The 25,189-nt window shown below is 48.5% G+C and overlaps 2 protein-coding genes across 2 annotated transcripts; one reads left to right on the top strand and one right to left on the bottom strand.

Annotated features, from left to right (window-relative positions):
- The first annotated feature begins 4,476 nt into the window (after positions 1-4,476).
- Positions 4,477-6,589, top strand: RPL36 (ribosomal protein L36). The gene is made up of 4 exons (XM_065747420.1): positions 4,477-4,506; positions 4,625-4,719; positions 5,761-5,895; positions 6,461-6,589. The coding sequence occupies exons 2-4, from the start codon at positions 4,627-4,629 to the stop codon at positions 6,548-6,550; spliced, it is 318 nt and encodes a 105-aa protein (XP_065603492.1). The 5' UTR covers positions 4,477-4,506; positions 4,625-4,626; the 3' UTR covers positions 6,551-6,589.
- Positions 6,590-7,556: 967 nt separating this feature from the next.
- LONP1 (lon peptidase 1, mitochondrial) lies at positions 7,557-22,713 on the bottom strand. The gene is made up of 18 exons (XM_065747411.1): positions 22,517-22,713; positions 21,276-21,364; positions 20,785-20,904; positions 18,261-18,483; positions 17,677-17,738; positions 17,038-17,167; positions 16,604-16,687; positions 15,720-15,940; positions 14,613-14,751; positions 14,106-14,284; positions 13,301-13,388; positions 12,418-12,540; positions 11,976-12,092; positions 11,539-11,679; positions 11,290-11,455; positions 10,015-10,223; positions 9,171-9,335; positions 7,557-8,435 (listed from the first exon to the last, which is right to left on the bottom strand). Exons 1-18 carry the CDS (start codon positions 22,619-22,621, stop codon positions 8,271-8,273), a joined length of 2,526 nt encoding a protein of 841 aa, XP_065603483.1. The 5' UTR covers positions 22,622-22,713; the 3' UTR covers positions 7,557-8,270.
- Between the last annotated feature and the right edge of the window lie 2,476 nt (positions 22,714-25,189).

Genomic DNA, 25,189 nt, shown 5'->3' with positions numbered 1-25,189 from the left:
AGGTCTGCGCTCACAGGGGAAGCATCAGGATGCCTATGGGGATGGTGCTGAACGTGACAAACATTCCCATATAGAGAGTGCATGAAAGAAGACCCTGGTAATTACAGGCCCATCAGTCTCTCTTCTTTTCCTGGTAAGATTATGGAGAAAATGTTGCTGGAAGTTACTGAAAAACACCTGAAGGACAATGTGGTCATTGTTCCCAGCCAACACAGGTTCATGGGGGGAAGGTCCTTTTAACTGAATTTCCTTTTATGACAAGGTTGCCCAACTGGTAGACCAAGGGAAGCCAGTTGATGTCATTTAGCTTTCAATAGCAAAGCTTTCAATACTGTTTCTCACAGCAGCATTGTGGACAAAATATCCAGCATGCAGCTGTACACAACCATAATGTGGTGGGTGAGCAATCGGCTGCTGGGTCAGGCCCAAAGGGTTATAGTAAATGGGGTTACATCAGGCTGGCACTAGCAGGGTTCCCCAGGGCTCCATTTTGGGCTCATTCTCTTTTAAGTTTTCCTAAATGACTCAGATGAAGGACTCGATGGTGTTTTGAGCATGATGATACTAAATTGGGAGGAGCTGCTGACTCTGCTGAGGGTGAACAGACCTTGCAGAGAGATCTAGAGAAATCAGAGAGCTGGGAGATGGCTAACAGCATGAAGTTCAACGAGAGCAAGTGTCCCTGAGGAGGAGCAGCCATTGATATACTTACAGACTGGGGTGTGAGAGGCTGGAGAGCAGCCCCGCTGAAAGGGATTTGGGGTTCTTGGTGGACAGCAAGTTGAACCTGAGTCAGCAGTGTGCCCTGGCAGCCAGGAAGGGCAACCGTACTCTGGGATACATCAAGCACAGCACTGCTGGGCAAGGGAAGGGATTGTCCCACTCTACACTGCACTGGTGCAGCTTTGCCTTGAGTACTGTGTGCAGCTTTGGGCACCACAGTACAAAAAGGACATAAAACTCCAAGAGTGTTCCCTCCCTTCCCCTCCCTTCCCCTCCCCTCTGCTCCAAGTAAGCCCGACCTGACTGTTTCCCTGGTTTGCTCTTCTTGTCCTTTTTGAATACTGGTGCAGCATTTCACTTTCTCCGGTCATCAATGATTTCCACGAGCTTTCAGTGATTAGACAGCAGTCTTGCACTGACATCAGACATGTATCCTTGCACTACTGGCTGTATCTCATTTGGCCCCATGGAGCTGTAGATGTTTTCTCAAGAACTTCCTGTCTTATAGACACAAAAGCCTGGGAGAACCTATTGGTGTGGAGCAAGGCAAGAAAGGCACTGAGTCAGCCTTGTCCATATTAGCCCTATTCAGAGGGAAGACCACATTTTCCTTCCTTCTTCTCTGATATGGCTGAGTCAAGTAAAATAGACCTTACAGAGCACAAAAGACAGTCATTGTGTATAAGAAAAGGAATCAGTCATCCTGGAGTCACTGGGACCTTTACCAGTTCTAAAGAAGAAATATCTGAATGAAAAGACCCCCAAACTTCCCTATTTTACAGCTCTTATGTTCAATCTCTGTGTTTTTTCTTCTGTTTTTTCTCTCTGTTTTTTTTCACCTGGTGAATCAAGCTACCTCCAGCTCCAGAGAGCAGCTCAGTTTCATCCACTCCTGAGAATAATTGTGAGCCCTTTTGTCTAACCTGGCTCTGGGTGAAAGAATGAGTGACTCACCTGGGAACAGCCTCCATCCTTCCTGAACCTGGGTCAGCCACAACCTCTGTATGCTCACATCATGGGAACTTCCCTTACCACAGCTCTGAGAATGTAACAAGGCAAAGAGTGTGGAGAGTTAATTAAAGGGAAAATTCTGCTGAGTTGCAAACCATTTGCAAATGCTGGAAATATGGGAGAAGGCGTTTACCTCTCATGGAATGGGAGAAAGTAGAAAACAGCTCACTGGGTTGAACATGTCTCACAAATCTCGTGTTTTGTCAGTTTGTTGCATCTCTCATGGGATCTTCAGACTTCCCCATGTATTGAAAAGTTTCCCATAGGGCAGATCAGCACTGCCATAGTAGCACTCGTGCTTGAGAGCACTTAAATACTCCATGAGGGAAGCTGTCTCCTGAAATTAACACAATTTTGCTGTGATTATCATTTATTTGTGAATCTCTGCAGCTAAGAACCTCGATCTCGATTCTTGCAGGAAACCCTTACACCATTGCTTCTACTTCCTTTGGGAGATGAAACACAAATTCAGTTTCACCGCTGAAGGAAGGAAGGAATGACTGAAAGGATATGGCAACTGAAAAGGTTTCTTATTCCAACATTTTATTTCCAACACCTTTAAATAAATAAACAGATGAATAAATAAAGAAAAGGTCGTGAAAGCTGGGAAGGCTTATCACTTACCATCTTATTTCCAGACCTACCTATGAGCTGCCACCTGGTGGATGGGTAACTGGTGCACTGTCCCTGCTGGGCAGGCAGCTCCTGTTCAGGTCTCCCTGCAGGGCAGGAGCAGCCAGGGCTCATCTCTTCCAGGCAACGCATGGGTTGCAGTGCTCCAGAGGCTGCGGAGAACCTCTCTTGAAGTATGGGTTGCAGTGGGACACCACCTGAGACAGACACAGGAGAAGAGCTAGTTGCTGTCAGCTTGGGACTGAAAGGCTACAAGATGGAGGAACTAAGACTTGTAATTGCTAAATACAAACATGGGTACTGGAGAGGTCTATCAGTCAGTGTAATCCTACAGCTTAGGCTGACTAAAACAAGGTACATTGCAAATACATTGAAATAAGTAGACTCATTGTATCCTGATTCATTTATCTTTCTGGTTCATGGGTTCAAACTCAGATAGAACCCAAATACATTTGATCCATCTTTCTACCATCAATGCCACCTCTAAAATTCCTGGAAACAGCCAAAGACAGAAATGGAGATCAGAACATCTACTGTCATCCTCAGCTCCTCCATTACCGAGGCTTATTTTATTGGAACCTCTGTCTCTCCCACCAGAACAGGAGAGCAGGATCACATGTGCAGCAGCTGACATACCTTGCCATGAGCAGCAAATGCTCCTTCCTCTGCCAGGAACTCAGGCGGTGAGGGAGGTCCTTTACAGACATGTTTTAGTTCGGTGAACCCATGGTGTTCCAGTTGATGAATGAAGCTTTTCATGCCTTCTGTGTCAAAAATGCTCAGAGACCCTCTCCTTCCCAGTACCTCTACCTCAAACATTTCTCCATTGATGACAAAACAGTTTCTGCTGAGACCCCACCAAATGCTCTTAAACTCATCACTTTCAAAAACTGCCCAGAGCTTCTGAGGAAAACTGAGCGTGGAGAAGGTATTGCTCTGTCAGTGCTCTCCTCAGAAGAAATGTGAGGGACATATTTGGTTTCCTCTTCATCAGAAATGTTTTGTGTCTTCAGTTCCAGTACAGTATTCCAATATTCCTCCAGCATTAACAGTACAGCATCATCACAAGGTGATCTGTGATGCTGTCCTGGGGGATCAGGAGAAGAGGAGCAGGACTCCACAGCTTCTGTGGCAGCAGTGTGCAGTGCCCAAGGCCTGGCTGGCCAGAGCTGGTGCTGCTGACCAGCACTTGTGGCTGGTCCTGCACAAAGCCATGGGTGTTTTGAGTCAAGAAGCAAATACAGCTGTACCGAGAGCAGATCCCTCCTCACTTGGCCCTTGCTTCCCCTTCCCAGTGTGGCCTTCTGAATAGTTCCCTTCTGGCCTCCTTGGTGTCCCTCTGGTTCTCCATTTGAGATGCAAATCACTTACCCAAGCAACGGCCACCAAGGAGAACAGCAATCTCTCCCCAGTTTGATGCCATTTCTTGCAAATGCTCTGTGATTTCCATAGCACAGCTTCTGCAAGGGAGTAGCTGTGTACCCAGGCAATGCTCTGCAATGCCAGCAGTCTCCCAGAGCCTGCTCTGGAGGTCCAACCAAAGACACGATGTACATTTTGCTGATGGCATAAACTGGAGATGTGTGACCTCTCTTTAGTTCCTATGCTTTTATTTTTTAGACATTTAGAAAGCAATTTAATGAGATCAGCAGTGTTCTCTAAGCCTCTTAGATCACACCCCTCCCTACAGGATTCAGTGTTGTATCTGTAAGGAGAGGTTTGGTCTGGAGATGGTTGGTGTCTGGATGCACGACTCGGGTACAGGGATGAGAAGTGGTCGAGCAGCCTGCAGAAAGGGACCTGGGGGTTGCAGGGACAGTGAGCCAGGTCTGAGGCAGCAGCGAGCCCTGAAGCCCCGTGGCCCAGCACAGCTCCTCAACCCCTCCGGCACCGCCCGCCCGCAGCTCCGGGCTGACACTGAGCAGCGCCACCGCCCGCAGCCCCAGCGCCGCACAGCGCCGCCACTCCGCCACCGCCCGGACCGCCTCTATGGTCCCGCCGAGGGATAGAGCGCCCCCTGCGCGCGGGCCGGAAGTTCCGCTGTCCCCGCGCGCCGCGCGTTCCTTCCTTCCGGTGCGGCGCCTGCGGTGCAGCTGCGGGTGGGTTTGGGCGTCCGCGATCCGCGCCCATCTGAGTGCGGTGAGGGCCGGGGCCGCGATCCGCGCCCGTGGGGGTCGGGCCGGGACCTTCAGCGAGGCGGATCGGGGCCCGCAGCGGGGCCGGGCCGGGCCGCCGCTCTGATCTCTCTCTCCCGCAGACATGGCGATCCGCTACCCTATGGCCGTCGGCCTCAACAAGGGCTACAAGGTGACGAAGAACGTGTCCAAGCCCAGGCACTGCCGCCGCCGCGGGGTGAGTGTGGGGTCGGGGCAGGGGCAGGGTGACCGGGAGGTCGGCGGGGTTCGGTGCTGAGTGAGGGCCCCGGGAACTGCGACGCTTGGGAGCGGTAGGAAACGCGGTGGAAGACGCAGCGATGGAGTGTCTGAGCGGCACGGGGGTGCCGGTAGGCGTGGAGGGCTGTGTAGGGTACGGCAGGGATTAAATGCGTGGGGGTACGAGTGCAGTGAGAGCTGGCAGCAGAACAGGCAGTGGGGAACCCTGTAGTGGGAGGATGAAATGGATACGTGTAAGGTACGGCTTAAGCACGGGCAGTGAAATAGAAAATGGGCTGAGTGGCTTTGGATGGCATTCCTGGGCTGCAGCTTTTGGTAATGACAGCAGGTGCTTTCCACGTTCACGAGCACTAATGGGATTTAGAGGGGCTCAGTGAGTGCCTGTGCTAATGTGAGAAATGCTGTTTGCAGCTTCTGCTGCCTGTTCACAAAAGAAATGTGTTTGAGATGTGCAGCCGTGCACCCCTTGATTTTTTAGGGCCATTTTTTGCCACAAATGGTGGTGCCTGCAAACATCCAAAACAACGGGTGCTGTTTCAGTGTGGAGCAGTGCATCTCACCAGGAGCACAGTGCTGCCCGGCCCCTACCTGCTGTCCTCTCTGAGTAGCACAGCTGCTCTGGGGTCTTTAGCCCAGGGTTTGCTGCAGCTCTTTGGTTCATGAAGACAAGTTGTGCCCTTCCACTTCAGTGCATAATTCTATTTTTAATTCCTTAATTGCAGACACACAGTAAGACATCGTCCCTCTGTGTATTTTCCTAAGCTGCATGTGTGGCTTTGGATTCACATATCACAGGGGAGGGAGCATCGAGTCCACCCCCCTGCTGAGCAGCTCCCCACACCGTGTGGCACAGCCAGGTCTTTGAATATCCCCATAGCCCATTAGCTCAGAGCCCTGCTCGGCGCGTGGCAGGGATGTGGGGTCCTCGGCAGGGGATGGCTTTGGCACCTGGCCGTTTTGTGCTCATGTTGATTGTAAATGTTGTTTTCCTTTCTGACAGCGCCTGACCAAGCACACCAAGTTTGTGCGAGACATGATCAGGGAGGTGTGTGGCTTTGCACCCTATGAAAGACGTGCCATGGAGCTGCTGAAGGTTTCCAAAGATAAACGTGCGCTGAAGTTCATAAAGAAACGGGTGCGTCAGTGTGATGCTTTAAAAGGCCGTCAGAAACTTCTGATGAGCTGCCAGTTCTGTGGCCTTTCCTAGAGAAGCTCTGCTCTATTGCTATTGTCTTTCCATTTGCTAGGGCAGTCAGTGTCTTGTCTGAGGGAGGGTGGGAGTGAGGGAGGTGGACTTAGCAAATTTGGGGAGAGATACTTTAAGGAGGTCCAGAGCTATGGGAATGCAGACTTCCATTGCTCTTTCTGAATTACTTGTGAATTGGTGCTGGGAAGAGGAGAGCGATACTGGCAGAGGCTGGGCTGTAAGCCAGCCGACCTGGATGAGTTATTGGAGGCAGCCCTGATGGCTGGGAGCATTCCCTGCCTTGTCCCCCAAACATCTAGGGTGGAAGTACCACTGAAGTGTCACGTGGAGTAATTCCTGGCTGGCCAGCTGAGGTTGCTGGGGTTCAAATCTGTGTTTGCTAAAATGGCACTGTCTCATGTGCTTCTCAGGCTCCTTCAGTGACTGCCTGAAGCCAACCTGCTGTTTTCTGTGCTCTGTGCTGATGCTGACTGTGCTGCTCTGCTCCCTGCAGGTTGGCACTCACATTCGGGCGAAGCGAAAGCGGGAAGAACTCAGCAACGTGCTGGCAGCCATGAGGAAAGCTGCTGCAAAGAAGGATTGAGTTGTACTGCCTGGAGCTCAATAAAGCCCTTTCTCACAAGAGCAGCGTAGTGCCTCGGTCTGTCGGGCAGGGGCAGCTCCTGGGGATGCTGAGGGGTTGTGCTGACAGTCCCTGAGATGTGGTAACCTGGAATTTGTATCGCTGTTGTATTCCCTTGTGCCCATTTTTACAGTGGAGTTTCTGCTCCTTTTAACATTCCTTCCTTGTGCCTGGTGCTAGTAGGAGGGCTTCTCTATCAATAATTCTGCCTCAGAACAGGTGCTAGAGAAGGAGAACGCTCCAGAGGGCAGAACAAGCAAGTTCATCTGTACCAGTGAGAGAGGGGATGGCTGCCACAGGTGGTGGGCAGCTGCTGCCTCCTTCTGCCACTCCAACACCTGTGGCAAAGACAAAGGAATCTGCTTTATCTTCATGCTTGCACTCAAATCATCTGGGAGACAGTGCTGCTCCCTCACCCTGGTTTGGAGATGTACACAGAAGTTTACAAAATACAGCGGCTATTTTCTAGCAAATCACAGCACTCCCACAGCTGGAGGTAAGGCAATAAATACCAGAACCCAAACCAGAAGGGGCAGGGGTTGGAGTGCTGTGCTTTGCCAGTCCTGGGAGCTGCAAGGTCCATAACGGCATGCATCTGTCCCCCAGGGACTTCATGGGCACCTGCAAACATCTCAGGACAGCAGCGAGCTGACCAGGGGGAGCAGCTGTGTTATGGGCCGTCCTCACCTCTCACTTCAGCTTGGAGCTGCTCCTGGTCACATCCCACTGATACATTCTTAAGGAGGAATGCTCTTCCAGCTCTAAATTGTCCATCCCAAGACACAGTCTCTAAATACTCAACAGCATCTTTACAAATCAGGAGAGAAATGCAGTCACTAAAAGCCGCTTGAATTTCAGCAGGAAAATTCGTTATTCACTTGGGCTTACGTAGCTGAGAGATGGCCCAAGTGCACTTCTTCCAGCAGAAGGAATACATTTCAAGTGCTCCATGCAACTACTCTTTGTCTATTAAATAAGTCCTATTCAAAGTCACTTTCTCTAGTGCTTGCCCTAAGATGAAGTACTCAAATTCTCTAACCCAAGTCTGTCTTTATTGATGTACCACAAGTCACACTAACACATTTCATCCCTTTTCTCAGTCAGGGAACATAGGGCAGCTGCTTCAAAGTCAGTAGCAGGGCGCAGCACTCACTCCTGGCACTGAGCTGGCTGCTCTTTCGTCCCTCTAAGCTGGGAGTTGTGATTTATACTGGAAGAGGAGATCCACGTCCACCCTGCACTGGGATGTGCTTGCTGTGCTTCAGTGTCCTAGAAGAATTCCAGCATTCCCCATGAAGGCAGAGAGAGCTTCCTGGGAACTCATCCATCAGTACAGTGCTCCATTTGTGTCCGTGTTCCTTGAAGCAGATTCTTGGTTTACAGTGAAATAACTGAAAAATCTTGGAGTGTAAGAGACTGAACCAGCTCTGCTGCTGGTGGCCGATAACATGCACATTCCTTAGGTAAAATTTCACGATTAATTTTATTGGAAGTACTTAAGTTGGATCCTAATTCAATATTAAAGAGGGAGAAAGAAATGCATCATCCAACCAAAGCCCCCACTCACGTCAGCAGCTGCGCAGCAGCAATAGCTCCATGTCCACGTCAGGATCAGCCCCCGCGTGGGCAGTGGGAGAGCACTGAGGGACAAAGTGTCTTCCAGGCCCCAGGTGTGTGGGCATCATCCTGCAGCCGAGTCCCGATTTGAGAACGCTATATCGAACACCTCCTTGTAGTGCTCAACAAAATGCACTTCCAGTCCTTCTGTAATGAATCCAGCAAGGTCGTAATAATCCTTCTTATTCTCTGACGGCAAAATGATACAGGTAACACCCGCCCTCTTCGCCTATGGGGAGAAAGTTACATTGTGTTTAGCCCTAGAAATCCAGCAATCCACTGAACAGAGACTCCTGTTTTGGAAAGTAAGAACAGGCACGTTTGTTTAGGAGCTCTGTCTGGCTTTACTCTTTTCCAGGCTCTCCCCAGCCCCACACACACTCTGCACTGGCTGCACAGATGGCTGATGCAGGAGCCTGGTCAGTGACAGCACACCAAGGACAGCTGTGCCAATGTGTACTTCATAACAGACAAAGCTCAGTGCAGAAACACACTGAAAACTCAAAGTTTTAAGTCCTCTCCATCTAAAACAGAAAAACATTGGGATAGCTGTGAAATTTTAAGCCAGGCAAATTCAAATCATAACCAGGAATTGGAATGTTAACGTTAAGGATGATCTTATAATACCTTCAGATCTATACTGGATGCTCTCTTGAAAAGGCACTTTATCCCAGCATAGATTATACATCATAGTCTGCCACAGAGACAGCAGCTGTAAGGGGCAGATTATCCCTTAAGTCTGTTAATTTACTCTCATCAATGGGGTCATCCTGGCACGTAGCCTTGGCTCCAAACTCCTTCCTCACACCTGGAGACACCAGGAAGATGCCCACACCCACCCAGCAGGCTTCTCCACACTGCATTACTGCCTCTCCCTTCTGCTATCAGAGCAGCCTGCCTGGCTGCCCCAGGCACAGAGACAAATGTGGGGCTCTGCCCCACAGTGCACAGAATGAGCTCTCACCGCAATCGTCTTCTCCTTGATTCCACCCACAGGAAGAATTTTCCCAGTTAAGGACACCTCTCCAGTCATGGCCACGTTCTGCCTCACCGGGCAATTCATGGCCAATGACAGCAAAGCTGTTACTATGGTACATCCTGCGCTTGGTCCATCCTTTGGTGTTGCTCCCTGTCAAAAAAAAAAGTACTTTAACCCCTTTAACCCATCTGCAGATGAGCAAACCCAGACAAAACCTCTGTCCATTGCTGTTTTAACACAGCACCTCTCATATGTAACTGCACAAAGGTTCTGGGGAAAGAGCTATTTGAACTGGTGCAGCCAGTAACATCATGCCACTCCACTCCTCATCTTATTCACAGTAATGAACCAACTGAGTCTACAGTTTGGTTTCAGGCCTGATGCCACTGTGATATTCATTCATCGAGCTCAGGATTTTGAATAACAAATTCAAGCAAAAATGAGCATGGATATCTCAATTTTTGGTGGCCTAAGCCAACCACAGGAACAAGCAGCAGAGGTTGGTATTTCAAGGGCAGACAGCATCAAGAATCACAAAATAGTGGAGAGCGATACCGAAAATCATTCAAGGCAGAAAACACTGCTCAGTTTAGGAACCCAACAAAACCCAGGCCTCAACTAGTGACAGTCTGCATGGATCTGAGGACAAACAGATCTCTGAGATGAAAGAAACCAGAACTTGAGAGGAGCAAGAGGCAGAGAAAACATCCACTGCTTTCTGATCCTCCAGGAAGCCAACACTCCAGTAACAACCAAGTTCCTACTGCACTGGAAGAAGCAAAAGGAAAACATGGACTATGTTAAAGCATGACTCTGAATTCCTCATTACCTCTGGCACGTGCAGGTGGATATGGGACGACATGAGAAAGTCATTGTTGGGCTCCTTCTGCATCAGAAAGGCTCTTGCAAACGTGTAAGCTATTTTGGCACTCTCCTTCATCACATCCCCCAGTTGCCCTGTCACTTCCAGGGACCCATCCTTGCTCTCCTTGTCTTTGGGCCTCTTCAGGGATGTTTCAACGAACAGAGTGGAACCTCCTGAGAAAGAAAAGAAAAATGACATCCTGAGAAATGTTAAAGGGAAATCAAAGCAGACGGATTTGGTGAAGCAGAAACTATGTGATAAATTTGAAGTCAGGGCTTTCTAATGAGACACTGCTGGGGAAAGAGTGATTGAAGCCTGCTCTCCAAATCCCTTCAGAAAGCTTAGCTCAAATTCTCAACATTACTGCACTGACAGTCTCTCTTCACTGCTCCTTCAGACTTCACAATCACAACTCACAGACACAACCCATATTTAGTGGAAAGAATCTTTCAACGACTTCAGGCATTCCTTGGCTACAAAGTAAGAGGAGTCCAGCTCTGCTTCCCAGTGCCACACATCTATTTACCTCTACTGTACCATTATTTCCTTTCTAAACACTTCCAGGATTTCAATTCCACTCAGAGACAGAGTACACAAGGGCAACATCTGGATGTCTCATCCTTAAACACGGGCTCTATTTTCACTCAGTGGTGCACATACGTCCCCAAATAATCATGAGAGTAATCCAATGAACTCTAATTACTAACTTAACCTACTCCAAGAGAGTGCTGGAATATCTATCCTTGATACTGAAAGCCAAATCCATGGTGATACATCACTGGAAGAGACCCAGCACAGCTGAGGCATGCTGCACATCACAACAGCACCTCCTTTCTTAAGGAGGCAAAGTTTTGCCTTTGCTCTTATAGCATAGCTTGTGCTTTTTATCACTGTCATTCATTACAGATGTGGTTCACATGGGATACAGCACACAAAGAGAAGCCAAAATCACCCTAGGCTAATTAAAAAAGGCTCTTTTGTTTAGGAAAGTGGAAGCCATAGAAGTCAGCACTGCTAATGCCAACAGATGAGCTTCACTGGACTCGGTTAGAGAAACTCAGTTTGACGACTACACTGAGCTGAAAGTGACATGAAGATGGAGACACATTTGAGCTTTCCAGCCAGCACTGATCTGCAGCCTCACCCCAGTGTAAAAGATTAACAATTTCTCCTGGAAACACACATTAACCCAGAAGCCACTGTGTAAAACTGCACACTGTGTGCCTGCACAGCTCTTACCCATAGCTGTCCAAGCCAGACCCATCACCACTCCTGGAGGAGTGGTTTCATACATTCGATCCACAGTGAAGATGGGCTTTCCTACAAAGTCCTGCAGGTTTTCAGGTGTCACGTGGACCATCTCTGCTTCTCCACTCACTATTTTATAGGCTGATTTTCTCAATACCTGGGTGAGACAGGAATTGGTTTCTGCAGAAAGAGCTGACAATGCTGAAGCAAAGAGGTCACAGTTACGCAGTTCTCCCTCACCTTCTCTACTTGTTTCTGTAGATTCCTCACCCCACTCTCTCTGCAGTACTGCTTGATGAGAACAGTCAACACATCTGATGTGATTTTGGCTTTGTTTTCATCCAGACCACACAGAACTCGTGCTTGAGGGACCAAGTACCTCTGAAAGAGAACACCCACACCTTCTTCTGTTAGTGACTGTGGAGAAAAGCATAATGACTCCAATCTGCCTACCTTCGTTCTGCCACGAGCTCGTTGCCATTTTCTGGAGTTCACTGCCTGTCTACTATAGAATGCTGGATCTATTTTTAATTTATTATTCAAATTAGGGGAACTCTGTCCAACATACCACATGCCTCATGTTTGTTGATATGGTTGGATGTAAATATGTAAGCTTGAAATTGCCAAAACCATTTTATCAGGTGTAACCAGCACACGGCTGAAGCAGTTCCTCTTACCTCTGCAATTGCAAGTTTCTCTTCTGCTACGTATCCTGACACATTGATGACTTCCATTCTGTCCCTCAATGGCTCTGGAATGGTTTCTGTTACATTGGCAGTACAAATAAAAAGCACCTGGAAGCACAACAAGATCCTGTGAGGCACTTTCATGAACCTGCTGCTTTTACTCCAAGCACTACTCCATTACTGCTGTGCTTCCCTGGCTGCTGGGCTGGAGCAAGACCTGAAGGGTTGGAGTAAGACAATTTTATTGCAGATAAAGCTGTGGATTCTGTGTAAAGGCAACCAAATACAAAAGCCAAACAGCAGAAACCACAGCAACTCTGCCTGTCATGATGCAAAACAAACTCCTGACTTTTCTTGCTGCCATGTGCAGGTTTATGCACTGATACTCACTCATACCCTCCAGCTCCACAACCCTGCAGAAGAGAGGAAATACCTTCGATAAGTCCACGGGGACATCAAGGTAATGATCCAAGAAGTTGGAGTTCTGTTCTGGATCCAACAGCTCTAACAGGGCTGAGGATGGATCCCCCTGATATCCTCTTCCTATCTTATCCACCTACAGGAGACAAGATTTAAACACCATAAGAAGTTTCCCATCACAGTGGGTTCTCGTGCAAGGATTTTTTAAGGGCTCCATCTCAAAACCTTCACGTGTTTATGAACAAACAGCCACCACCACTCTTCAGTTTGCTGCAGGTTCCCCCCGTTCACCCACTGACAAGGCACAGGGACTCAACAGTGGGCAGACAACTGCTTCTTTATCCTCTACACCATTCCCAGGCCATCTGCTGTTGGTGGCACACAGTGAAAACACAGAGATCTTTGGTCTGTCCTAAACCCCTGCTGTTACATCCTGGCCTTACTAGCTTGGCTGGAAGACCTGGCTCTTACGTATTCTCAAGTCACACCTGAAATTGGCAGTAAGCATCTTATTTCTTACAGTACTGTTTCAGACTTGCTGAGAGAGTGGCACCTTCTAATATCACATGGACAATAGTGGTTTTGGGCACAGTGGTGTATGCACACCAAGGTGGGGAACATGAGAGCTACTGAATTCTCTGACAGATCCTCGTGAACCTAATAGTTGCAATGGAAAGAGACAGGAATGACTGAAATGTCAAAGCTGAGGTCTGTTACAGGAAAACAAGGGTCTGAGGTATCACTGTTACCCAAAGAACGTTACAGACCACCACAACTTAACACCCCACAAAAATGTGGGACTTCTGGGACCATTACTGCTGCACCTTCCAGCTGTAGGGGCCAATAAAGGCGACACAGATTTTTAACAGCAAAAACGAAAAGAGCAGAGACATCACCTCATCAATCAGTATCAGTGGATTCTCTGTTTTGGTCTTCTTCAGGCACTGGATGATTTTTCCTGGCATTGCCCCAACGTAGGTCCTCCTGTTTTACCAGAGACCGCATTTAGGGAGGAACTATGAGGTATGGCACACATCACACAACAAAACATGCAGGTGATGGAACAGGTATACCCTGCTGGGAAAGAAGTTTCTCCTTCAAAAGCACACGAAGTGCCACACGAAGCACTGAGAACCATCTACTCTGTTTCTAGCAGAAAGCAGCCTTGAATTTTGGCAGAATACTCCTGAATTTGCAGTTTTCAGCTTTAGTTTTATCCTCTTTTAGGGCAAAGAGAAGCAAACAATTGAGGCTGAGAACAGAGGGGGTCAAATAGCAACATGCTGGTTTTGGTTCAAGAAACACTAGAACTTATTTTCTTGTTCCTAAGGTTTCCTCACCAGCACCTCCCTCCTGATCCTTCAGAAACCTGGTCTCAATTACACCTGAACACACAGGAATCACCTTGTTCAAGCTGTTACTATCCTCAAGTGCCAGCATTACAGACAAACATGACTTTGGCGTCTAAGTCTGACACCTTTAAGAAGCTCACACAGCTTTCCAAAGCCTTCCTTGTAAGAATACACAAGAACCAACTGCACTTTGAGGCACAGACACGATTACAACAAACCCTTCCCTTTGCTTTAATCCTCTTCCTACATCCAAAGCCTTTCAGCAGGAGCTGGCAGAACAGAGAATTAAACCACGCACGCTGTTAAAATTGAATTATGCTCTCATGAATACAAATCAAAGCACACTGACCTGTGTCCCTTGATTTCTGCTACGTCAGTCATCCCTCCGACGCTGAAGCGGAAGTACTCTCTGTTCAGGGCTCTGGCAATGGAGCGGGCAATGCTGGTTTTGCCAACCCCAGGGGGGCCATAAAAGCACAAGATCTTCCCCTGGGTAGATCCACGCAGCTGGCTGACTGCTATGAATTCCTGCACAGCAAAGGAAGCACCAAAAATGAACAGGGCAACTGCAGCAACACCAGAACATATCTGTTATCGGGTCAAGCAGTGCTTCCAGAATGAGCATCCTACACTAAATAGGTCCCCAGAAGAGTTGGGGAGGGCAAGGGAAGATGCTGAGGTTACTGGCAGGACTCTTCCACTGCATGGAATTAATTCTATTAGTAATCAAAGCCCCAGGCCTGCATGATGCAACCTTATGCAATTTGTGAAAATTAATTCACAAACTGAAACGTAACCAAACTGCCTGAAGTCGGGCTGAGTTTGAAGCTGTGCCCTCTGCCTATTCCCACCTTACCAGAATTCTCTTTTTGACATCATCCATTCCATAGTGATCCTCCTCCAGAACTGCTCGTGCTCTGGTCAGCTCCAGGTTCTCCTCACTGCATTTACCCCACGGGATGGATGTCAGCCAGTCCAAGTAGTTCCGTGTAACACTGACAAAAGCACACAAATGAAAATCATTTCGCAACAAACCCACACCTTCCTCCACTGCCTTCCAAAATAAACTCAACCCCAAAGAAGTGGAGGATGAATCAGGCTCATAACGATGAAAATATTCCCATGATCTGGGCAGGCATTGCTGGCCTTCAACTGTGGTCTTCAATCCCTCGCCCCTTTCCCAGAAAATCCAAACTTCTGCCTCAGAGCACCAAAATCTGTGAACGAGAACCTTGGTCTGGGTGGTGGTTCTCTTCTGTTGAGCTCCCTCAGCAGTTTACTCTCATTATTCAGGAGACAAAGGGTGGCAGCCTGCCACAACAACCCCACATCTCCATTTTATAACCAGGACCACAGTCACAGTAAATACTGCATGAAAATCCTATTTGTAGTGAAGCAAAAAAGGGCTTGGAAGCAAGAGCTGCTTGTTATCCACAGGGTGCACAGCAATGCTGGAATTAAGACTTGAAAAAGTAATAGCAGCTTTGGTGTTTTCCTCCCAAATATTTCTTTTGCAAACTTGAACTGATGACCACGCTGACTGCCCAGTGCAATAGCAGATGCCACCTCCACAGACATGAATGTTCAAAGCAATTTCAGTTTCTGACAATCCATTCCATAGATTCTGTGACAAAAAATAAAGCCACTCCTTTTGCAGCTCCACCCCTGCCCCAGCACTTCAGGGGCTGACTCAGGGAGCTGGGTCTTGCTTCTCTTCTCTTGCACCTCAAGAAAACACCCAAGGAGAAGAGACAAGAGCTACACTTAAGGGCTGAAGGAATCGCTGCACTTTTCATGAGGAAGGAATGGCACTGTTCTCCTATGCACTTTAGGCTGCAAAGGAGGAGCATGATTTATCCAGGGAAAACAAGAAAGAAAAATAAGCTTTTTGGGTAAGGGCTTAACAGAACTGGGCTGATTTCTCTCACTCTCCTAACTAATCCTGACAGGATCACGCACTCACTTGAATTCTGAGGAGTGATTATCCAGCAAGCTCAGTTTGTTCAGCTCTTCATCAATCACATCCATCACATGCTTTGGCACTACCAGCTCCTTCAGTCGCTCACGGAATTTTTCTTCTATAGCATCCTTGTCCTCTTTTTCCAGACCTAGCTCTTTTTTAATGATCTTCAGTTGCTCCTGGAGAAGATACTTGCGATGTGTCTGCTTGATCTTCTCCTCAACCTAAACACAGCAACAAGTATTGTGACTGTCCTGCTCCTGGCACCACACAACAAACACCAAATGCCTTCCAACACTTCTAAGTTATGAGCTTTTCAGCAGCTGAAAACACAACAAAGATCTTCATGTGCAGCATGCTCTAATGCAACAAGCAGCCAGCTGTACCATTTCTAAGTCTCACTGTGCTCCAGTTATTCTCACAGCATCCACACCAAACTCAAAGTTTCATCTTCCCAGCCACATCCCCTAGTTTGTCCAAAAGAAAGCTAAAGATGACAAAGGCCTTGCTAAAGTCACTGTAACAGTACTTATTGTTCTCCCTTTGTCCTCTAGGCCTTCTCAAAAAGAAAGAAATAAAGTTGATAAGCACAGTTTGCTCTCAAAATATCCCTTTTGTCTCTTCTAAATCATCTCTTGCTCCTTCATTTGCTTGCAGAGTTCCCAGGAGGAAGCAGATTCAACAGCAAATTCTGTATTACTTTTCCAAACATGCAAGAAAAATTAAGTTTCTACTGGAAAAAGAGTATGTGCATTAATGTCATTCTTTTAGAGTGTGTACCCTTGTTTTACAATTCTTTGCTGGCAGAGCTAAGTACTGCACTACTAAGTCCACAAGGTGGACATAATATAAATGTATCTAAGATATACATTACTTAAAAGACTTACCTCCCTTCCAAGACGTTGCTGCAGTTTGCTCAGCTCATATTCCTTCTTTAAAAGGGAAAGGGCTTTGTAAAGACGTTTGGGAATCTGGAAATGACAGATGCAAAACGAGTTGTGAAACACTGCACTCATTTAACTCCCTGTGCTCCAGCACTCATAGGCGTGGAAAGACCCACTGAGCAATTCAGCAACATGCAGGCACAGTGTGAGACAACTGCCACACAGACACAGAGCATCCAGACTTCCCCTGAAAGCAGATTATTCATTACTCACTGTATCCTTCAGCAGGAATCTATGGGCTGATATTAACCTATCACCAAAGTTAGCATGGGAGCCTACTCTGTACTGGGGCTGCTAGAGAAATTATGACAAATGAAAGGCACACTTTTGCTAATGAAGAACAGCTAGTACAGCATTAGTTGAAAGCTTCATCTTACACTGGTTTCTTCCAAGATGTCTTGAAGTTCGTGTGACTCTGCCCCTGTCAGAGCTGCCCCCATGTCACTCAGATAGATGGGGTTATCTACCACACGCTGTCCAGCCTGCATCATCTGAAGTACAGACTCTCTGGAAAAAAATGGTGATAAAACCCAAAACGTTCAGTAAATCCTTGCATTCTTCAGGGAGTAACCTTGTTGAGTTATTTGCTTGTGGTGATGGTGAAGAAATGAAATGCAACTCAGCTTCGTAGCAAAATAGCTTTCAAAAGTAGCTGTGCTGAGTGACAGATACACATATCCCCCAGTAAAAGAAATGATCAATGATAAATACAACCAATTATATGAAATGTTAACAGCTCCATACAATTTGTGTCCCACTATGCTGAGCCTCACGTCCATAACAAATGCCTAAGACTGCGACACCTACTGCAGCGAGCTCCACCATCCCAAGTCCCATGTCCTATCTGATATTTAAGTTTTGCATAAGGTCTTCAAAACATTCCAACAGTGGATGCTAATTCCCAAATCAAATTCTGGCCAGCAATTCAGTGAGTGTCTCATCTCTGTTACAGCAAAAGGTGAAGGGAACAGGAAACCAGAGGGTACTCCAACCCTGGAGCACACAGACATACAGACCTGTACAGAGGGTTCAAGGCAATGATGTCCCGGATTGTTTTAACAATTTCTGCAGTAAGAGCCTATAAGCACAAGAAAGATGTAATGAAAAAAGACTGGAAGATGAGGTCTCAGTATGAAAACAGTATTCCCCAACTTCCCCACTATGGGAGCCCAGAAATCTAGCCCCAGCCACTCATCTCCAGTGCTGTGCTGAAATGGTGCTTGTGTTGTGGCAGTGACTCCACCTGGGAGACGAGGCAGGGCAGGAGGGGCAGGACTTCTGCAAGCACAGAACTTATCTTGTGCTGGGACAGAAGATGCAGTCAGGCCGACCACGTAGATCACCCTGGGGCAAAACTCAGTCTGACACAGGTTATCACATGGACTTACACACAGCTCAAACTCTTCAGCTGGCAATTTTTGGAAGTGACTGGTTCTAAGGAATTGAGCCCTTGTAAGAACTGTTTTCATAAAATTCCCTGTGAGAAGAAGGAACTGCTTTCCAAAGCCTGAAATTTGAGCCTCGTTTTAGAGCTCCCCAGCAAGCAACAAAGATGCAACTCCACAGGACAGGTCAAGGCTGGTATGCTCAATCCACTCACTTTAACCTCTTCTGTGATCTGAAAATCTTCATGAACCACGTTCTCTACTTCTACCATGAGAACCTCTTGTGAGGAAGCAGCTACAGGATCCAGCACCACCTCGACTTGCTCCTTTGCTCCAGGTTCCTCATCAGCCTCTTTCTTAGGGCGCTTCTGTTTCCTCCTAACCTTCTGCTTCTCAGGCTCCTCAGGCTCCACCTCCAGCTGTCGGTTTATACGGATTCTGAAAGCCAAAGAAAAAACAGACACAATTCTTCTCTGCCCTTATGTCACATAAGACCTGGAAAGGCAGGAGTCCTTCATTTTGAGAGCTCAAATGCCAACATTTGACAGTGATGACTAATTGATGATACACATTTTAATAAGATTTACTTTTTGGTTCACTCTGTTAAAATAAGGTGTGATTTAGCAAAATCATAACACTTCAGTGGTAGATATCAGTAGGTCTTTCTTCACTAAATTTATAACAAGCAGCAATATAGAAAAATTAACCAACCACGGAATTGCCCGGCAGGTTTGGTTTAACAAGGTTCCTTGGACAAAGGCAAAAGGAGCTGGAAAAGACACAGGAAGACTGTCTGAAGGTAGAGGGACACTTCCTTGCAAGAAAGAAGGAAGGGAAGAGGGATCTCCTTTTCAGATTGTAGCTTAAAGGCAACTGCTCACTCTAAACAACACTGATCTGTTGCATAGTCCTGATAATCAGAGGTAACTACATTCTGTTAGAACCTGCTCTGCTAAATGACTGGAGCACGAGAAAAAAGCATTGATCTGTAATACTGAAGGCTTTCAAGAATCCCCACAGTGCAATTCCACATTTGGATGAAGGTGGTAAACACCTTTTCCCCTCTGTCATGCCCTTCTATAGGTCAGCACAAGCACAGGGTGAGCAGGAGCACAGAAACCTTCACCACCAGCTCCACCTGCTCAGACCAGCTGAGGAACTGCAAAGCCAGACTTCTAAGGATTAAAATAATTAATGAACCCCCAACTAAATAATTTGGTTAACAAATACATACAAACAGAGCTCAGGATCACAGACCAACTACGCAGTGAAATGCTGCAGCACATACACAGGACAATGAATGAGGTATCACTGTCAGCGTGGCTGCTCTGACAGCTGGCTTCTCTGCAGGAACCAATGATATGGAAGGGATTCCCACCCTCCCGAAAACTCCCAAAACTCTGGTTCACTCTTTCACCTTCATTCTGAACATCCTGTTTCACTTCTTCACTCTTCTGAATCTTAACAATCAATCCTTTGCTTTAAACCACACCTGCTGCAGTATCCCCCCTGATTCTAAACACTACATGTATCATGAAGTCCTTCTGTACAAAGACATTTGAAATTCTACTGTCAATTCTGTTTCCTAGATCATGATGCTGGAAGAGATCAAACCAGCAGTGCATTCTACAGCAATCAGCTAACTATCAATCCCTAAAAAGGAAGGGCTAGAATCGTGGCATTACCACCTCCCAAACAAAATCCATTTCCCTGTTTGTATTTTTAAACTTCCTTGAATTTTGCCTCTTATACCAACAGCCTCACATCAGACATCTTAAGAACAGAGTGCGACCCATAGTTCTCCAGATTGGGATCAGTATCTCACCCCCCTCCCTGGCTTAAGAGGTTTCTCACTAGACATGAGCACTGGACAACCACTCAGCAACCGTAAAGCCCTCTGCTCTCTGCCAAAGCTGTGCATCCTGAACACAGAATACAAGGGACCTGTGCTGCTGCAGGCTCCCTGTCATGGGCTCTAAGACCACGTGCATGATGTTGGTCTTAATGCACGGAGGGCAGGATGGTTGGTGGTGGAAACCTCCATCAGACAAAGAGCAATTCCCCACACCTTCCAAGTTATGGAAATAGGTCTGTTCCAAATAAGCAAAAAATAACACCTCCAGAATCAAATCAAACAAGATCTGGGGCTCCATGTGGAAAGGATATGATGAACTCAGCTCTGAGAAGCACTGCCTATTCTCTGCTGTTCAGAAAAAAAAAGAGAACCAGTGCAGCAAAGCAGAAGGGAGGAAAAAAACAAACCTTCAAAGCAACACACAGCCTGAAATTAGCTATTCGAGGCTGGCAGAGCTGCAGTTCTATGCTCAGCTCAAAACACTTAGCACAAATAGCTAAACCTACAGCCCCAGAAGTAATCCCATTTATTCAATCCACTTCCAGACAAGCTTGGCAGATAAATCACTATTACAGTTCTGAACCACCTGATTTTTTTTCTTTCTTTCTTTCTTCCTTTTTTCTTGCTGTATGTGCCAAAGAAACTGATGAACCTCAGAACAACAAATGCCTGCAGCACATTATGGCTCATGGGAGAATGCTATGTGCCAGCTCCTCTTTTTTGGGGCAGAACTGCCTCACCTGTAACATCACACAGAGTCAGCAGCACCAGAGCACACTGCGGTGACAAAAGCTTGTCATGAAACAGCACACACGTGGTGAAAATGAGACAGAGATGTGTGCATCTCGAGCACTTCCAGTGCATCCCACCCTCCAGCTCACTACCTTCGGTGCCCCATGACTATCATGCGCAGTTTGTCCCCCAGGTCCTGCATCTCATGGATCTGCACAAACGTTCCCATCTGGTAGATTTCATTCAGATCCTCCACCACATCCGACTCGTTGCTATAGAGGAAAAAAAAATTAAAGCAGGTGTTTAGAAACTTGAGGAAGCAGGTGAATGTTAAAGGGAAAAAAAAAACAATCATTGGTTGCACAACTTTAAACTGCATTCAGGAGCAAAGATTTCACACTGTCCTCGTGGTGAGGCAGCCCCTCTGCACATCATTCAGCTACCTGCGTGCTCAGCCCCTCCACACAGCAGCAACCCCAGCAACACTCACAGCCCTGCAATGCTGCTGGTGGCAGTGGAAACTGCTGTGCTAAGAGGAGATCTAAGCATAATATAATTACTGGAATCCTATCCCAGGCAAAGAATCTCAGAGCACAGCTGTGAAAATATTTTATTGCTGAGAAGATGAAGAGAAACAACTTACTTATCATCCTTTTTAAGGAAAACACCAGCATAGGGCTGGGCAAGACGAACTTTCCTCCTCAGCAGCTCAACTAGCTTCTTATTTTTCACCTAGGACAACAAACATGAGGTCAGGAGTAGGTTCTCCTTCAGCTTTGCACCCTCAGCACAACTGAACCACATATGGTGGAACCCTCTGATTGAATTATGAAGTCTAACCCTTGTTCTAGTCTTTACATTAGAGGACAGCAACAAAGAAATGGAAGAACATCAGAAAACACCAATGTGAGTATTTAAGAAGTCACTGTGTTTTGAGTTTTTGAAGTAGTGGTGTTAACACACCAGTGTTGCTGAGCAGTGCTGCAACGAGCTGGGGATGTTTTCAGTGTGGGGCTGGGGAGGACAGCAACAGGACAGCTGACCCACGCCGGCCAAGGGGATATCCCATACCACCTGATGTCACAGTGAACTGCAGAACCTGGGGACATTCAGTTTGTCATGAGGTGAGCCCTGCTGTCCTGAAGTGCTGGATGAATTCCCTGTTGTGCTTTGCTTGTGCACACAGCTCTGGCTATACACGTTCAGCTCTTTATCTCAAGCCATGAGTTCTCGCACTTTGACTTCCAGCCCCCTCCCCCATCCCAGTGCAGGGAGTGGAGAGCAGACAGCAGTGCTGAGGCTGAGATCACAGTGCACTGATGTCAATCATTTCCATACAGAAATGTTGCAGGACTGCACGCCTAAAGATCCCAATACACAACTTCTGCATCCCACATTTCTAAGCCTCACTCCGCCTCTCCATTCGCCTGTAAGGGCCCAGAGAAGCAGAGCTGACAGCCAGGGCTTGCTGCTGCTGCTGCCTGTATCGTGGCTCTGGTTCTGGGTAGGAAGTGAGTGCAGACAGCGGCACAGCGATGCGGTGGATGTCCCTGGAGGCTTTCAAAGCGACGCTGCATCAGCCCCCGGCAGCCCGCTCTAGCTGCGGTGTGCCCCGCAGGCACGCGGGGCTCCACGGCCTCTCAAGGTCCCTTCCAACCCTAAGGACTCCGTGACGCGCAGCCAACCTGGAGGAGCTTCTGCCAGAAAAGCCGGCGGAGCGAGCGCCTTCCTAGGAAATCCTTTCAAACAATCCACGTCCTCAGACGGAAAAGCATCGTGTGGCACTGCAGCCCGAGTCAGCACGCGGGAACCGGAGATCCCTCCGACCCGCACCGCCCCGCGGCTCCGAGTGACGGCCGAGCACCGATCCCCCCCCCCGCCCACCTCGATGATCTTGATGAAGCGCGGGAACACGGGGTTGCGCGTCACGGCGATGAGCGGCACGTTGGGGAAATGCTCGGGCACCATCAGCGGCGTCAGCGCCGTCATCACCGGAGCGCTCCCGCCGGGGTCCGCCCCTCCGCCGCCGCCGCCCTCCTCTCCCCCGCCGCCCTCCAGCCCGTCGCCCCCCGCCAAACCGCCGGGGCTCCACTGCCGCCACCGCGGGGCGGTGCTGAGGGCGGCGCGGGGCGGCGGCGCGGGGCCCGGCGGGGCCGCGGGGCTCACGGAGGAGGCGGCCGCCGGGAGACGGCGCCGCGCGGGGCCCAGCAGGGCCGGCCGCCAGCGCACGCACAGCCGCAAGCAGCGCGCGGCCGCCATGCCGCCCGCGGGACCGCTGCGGCGCTTCCGGTTCGCGCCGCGCAGGCGCTGGGTGAGGCCGCGGCGCGGGGAGCGTGGGGCGGCGCACGTCTGCGGGAATCGCGCGCGTGGGGCCGCGGGTTCGAGTCCCGGCGCCGCCCGGTGCTGGGGGAGAGCGTGCGGAGCTGGAGGCTGAGCCGTCGGCCAGCGGAGCACCCGGGTGTTTCGCAGAGCTCCTGAATCAGGAGAACAGCTTCTCTATAGTAAAGGCGACTGCAGATCATCTAGATGGCTGTCGCGGCGCCTCAGCGTCTCTGTTTGAGGTTGTAAGGATAAGCAGAAATAGGGGCAAGGAGTCTTTCTTGGGGTACGGCTTGGAGAAGCTGATCATAGCGAAGGACGATTATACCTGTACGTGGCGACAAAGGTGCGGCTCCCTGCTGATTTATCTGTTGGGCCAGATGTGTTACACAGGCTGAGAGCAAAACTTAGAAATGGGGGTGGGCGTAAATCAAACTAATCCAAGAACGAGGAGGCAGCTAAACTTGTCGATAAGAAAGCAGGACGGGCATCCTGTTGTCCCAGCAAGATAACCAAACAATGTCTCTCTCCAGGAACGGCGAGGAGCTCTCCCCCTTCAGGGCTTGAACATTTACAGCAAAACTGACCCTTAGGTTTAATCCCCTCAATAACCAGAGTTTGGAATGTGATGAATATGCATGTGCTATAGCTTTAAAAATATGTATTCGTTTCTCTCTTTGGTGTGCATGTTTGGTGGAGAGATCCCCACGCACCCAGCGCTGCAATAAAGGGTTGGCATATTTCACTGCTGTGTCAGGTTACTTTGTCGGATTTCTCGGCATCGCTCCCTCCCAGCAGGGCAGCCCCCAGTCTGCACTGATGTATGCATTATTCCTGCCCAGTGCCAGACTCTGCACTTGCTCTTGTGAACTTCCTAAGGTTCCTCTCTTCCTCTCTCCATCCTGCCCAGCTCTCGCTGAATGGCAGCACGGCCTTCTGCAGTGTCAGCCACTCCTCCCAGCTTTGTACCATCAGCAAACTTGCTGAGGGTGTGCTCTGTCCCTTCATCCAGGGTCACCGATGAAGGCACTGAACAAGACCTGGCCCAGCACGGACCTCTGGGGGGCACCGCTGGTTACAGCCTCCAAGAGGACTGTCAGACTGTGCTGCTGATCACAGCCCTCTGAGCTCTGCCCAGTTCTCACCACCTCACTGTCTGCTCATCTATCCCACTCTTCCCAAGCTTCGTTACAAGGATGTGGAGGGAAAGTTTCCAAAGCCTTGCTGAAGTCATGGTGCACAGCACCCACTGCTCTCCCCTTGTCTACCCGTCTGGTCACAACATCACAGAAAGCTATCAGCTTCATCAAGTGTGGTTCCCCCTTGGTGAATCCACATTGACTGCTCCTGTTAACTTTCTTCTCTTCTGTGTTTTTGAAGATGGCATCCAAAAGTTAGTTACTGCTCCATCGCCTTCCTGGGGCGGCAGTGAGGCTGGCTGGCCTGGAGTTTCCCAGATCTAGAGGCTGGAGAGGCATTGGCTGTCCTCCAGTCCTCAGGCACCTCTCCTGTTCTCCATGATGTTTGATAGAGTGGTTTGGCAGTACCTTCTGTCAGCTCCCTCGGCACACATGGGTGCATCCCATCAGGGCACATGGATTTTTGTGCATTGAGTTTGCCTAGATGATCTCTGATCAGATCCTCCTCAACCACAGGGAAGTCTTCAATTCCCCACACTCTCTCCCTTATCTCCAGGGTCTGGATGACCCTCAGCAATAAAGACTGAAGCAGAGGTGTTCAACAGCTCCACCTCCTCGGCGTCCTCCACTACCAGGGCACACACCTCATTTGGTGACAGGCACACATTCGCCCCAGTCTTTCTTTTGCTATAGATGTACTTACAAAAGCCTTCCTTTGCCTCAACCATTCTCACCAGATGTAATTCCAAGTGGGCCTTGGCTCTCCTAGTGCCATCCCTGCATGCCCTGACAGTGCTCCTATATTCCTCCCCTTCAGTCAGACCCTTTTTTCCACATTCCATAGTCTTTCTTCTTCCATTTGAGCCGTAGATATTGGGGCTAGAAAGAAGACAAGAAGGGTTCTCAAGGGGAAAAGGAACTAAGTGTTGCTCAATTACCATGCCACTAATGCAGCATTTCAGAGAAAAATATAAATTCATTTTTGTTAAGCCCCAGAAACTTTTGGGTAAACTTCCCAGATAGAAGTTTTGTGCCTGTGTGCTATGACAGCATATGCAGTAAGTAATCCAGCCCCATGCTGCTGTGCTGTAGCAGACAT

The sequence above is a fragment of the Cyrtonyx montezumae genome, unplaced genomic scaffold, assembly GCF_038088225.1.
Source record: "Cyrtonyx montezumae isolate F1298 unplaced genomic scaffold, pur_monq_1.0 scaffold_44, whole genome shotgun sequence".
NCBI classification, from domain to species: domain Eukaryota; kingdom Metazoa; phylum Chordata; class Aves; order Galliformes; family Odontophoridae; genus Cyrtonyx; species Cyrtonyx montezumae.
This window is presented reverse-complemented; position numbering and strand designations above follow the sequence as displayed.

What these genes read in the sequence shown, in the direction of transcription:
- RPL36 (XM_065747420.1), top strand. Translation starts at nt 4,627, where the DNA reads ATGGCGATCCGCTACCCTATGGCCGTCGGCCTCAACAAGGGCTACAAG. An exon ending in GGCACTGCCGCCGCCGCGGG is followed by an intron (nt 4,720 to 5,760) that starts GTGAGTGTGGGG and finishes CCTTTCTGACAG; the next exon opens with CGCCTGACCAAGCACACCAA. An exon ending in TGAAGTTCATAAAGAAACGG is followed by an intron (nt 5,896 to 6,460) that starts GTGCGTCAGTGT and finishes TGCTCCCTGCAG; the next exon opens with GTTGGCACTCACATTCGGGC.
- LONP1 (XM_065747411.1), bottom strand. Translation starts at nt 22,621, where the DNA reads ATGACGGCGCTGACGCCGCTGATGGTGCCCGAGCATTTCCCCAACGTG. An exon ending in GCTTCATCAAGATCATCGAG is followed by an intron (nt 21,365 to 22,516) that starts GTGGGCGGGGGG and finishes TTGTTGTCCTAG; the next exon opens with GTGAAAAATAAGAAGCTAGT. An exon ending in GCCTTGAACCCTCTGTACAG is followed by an intron (nt 17,168 to 17,676) that starts GTCTGTATGTCT and finishes ATTTTTTTCCAG; the next exon opens with AGAGTCTGTACTTCAGATGA.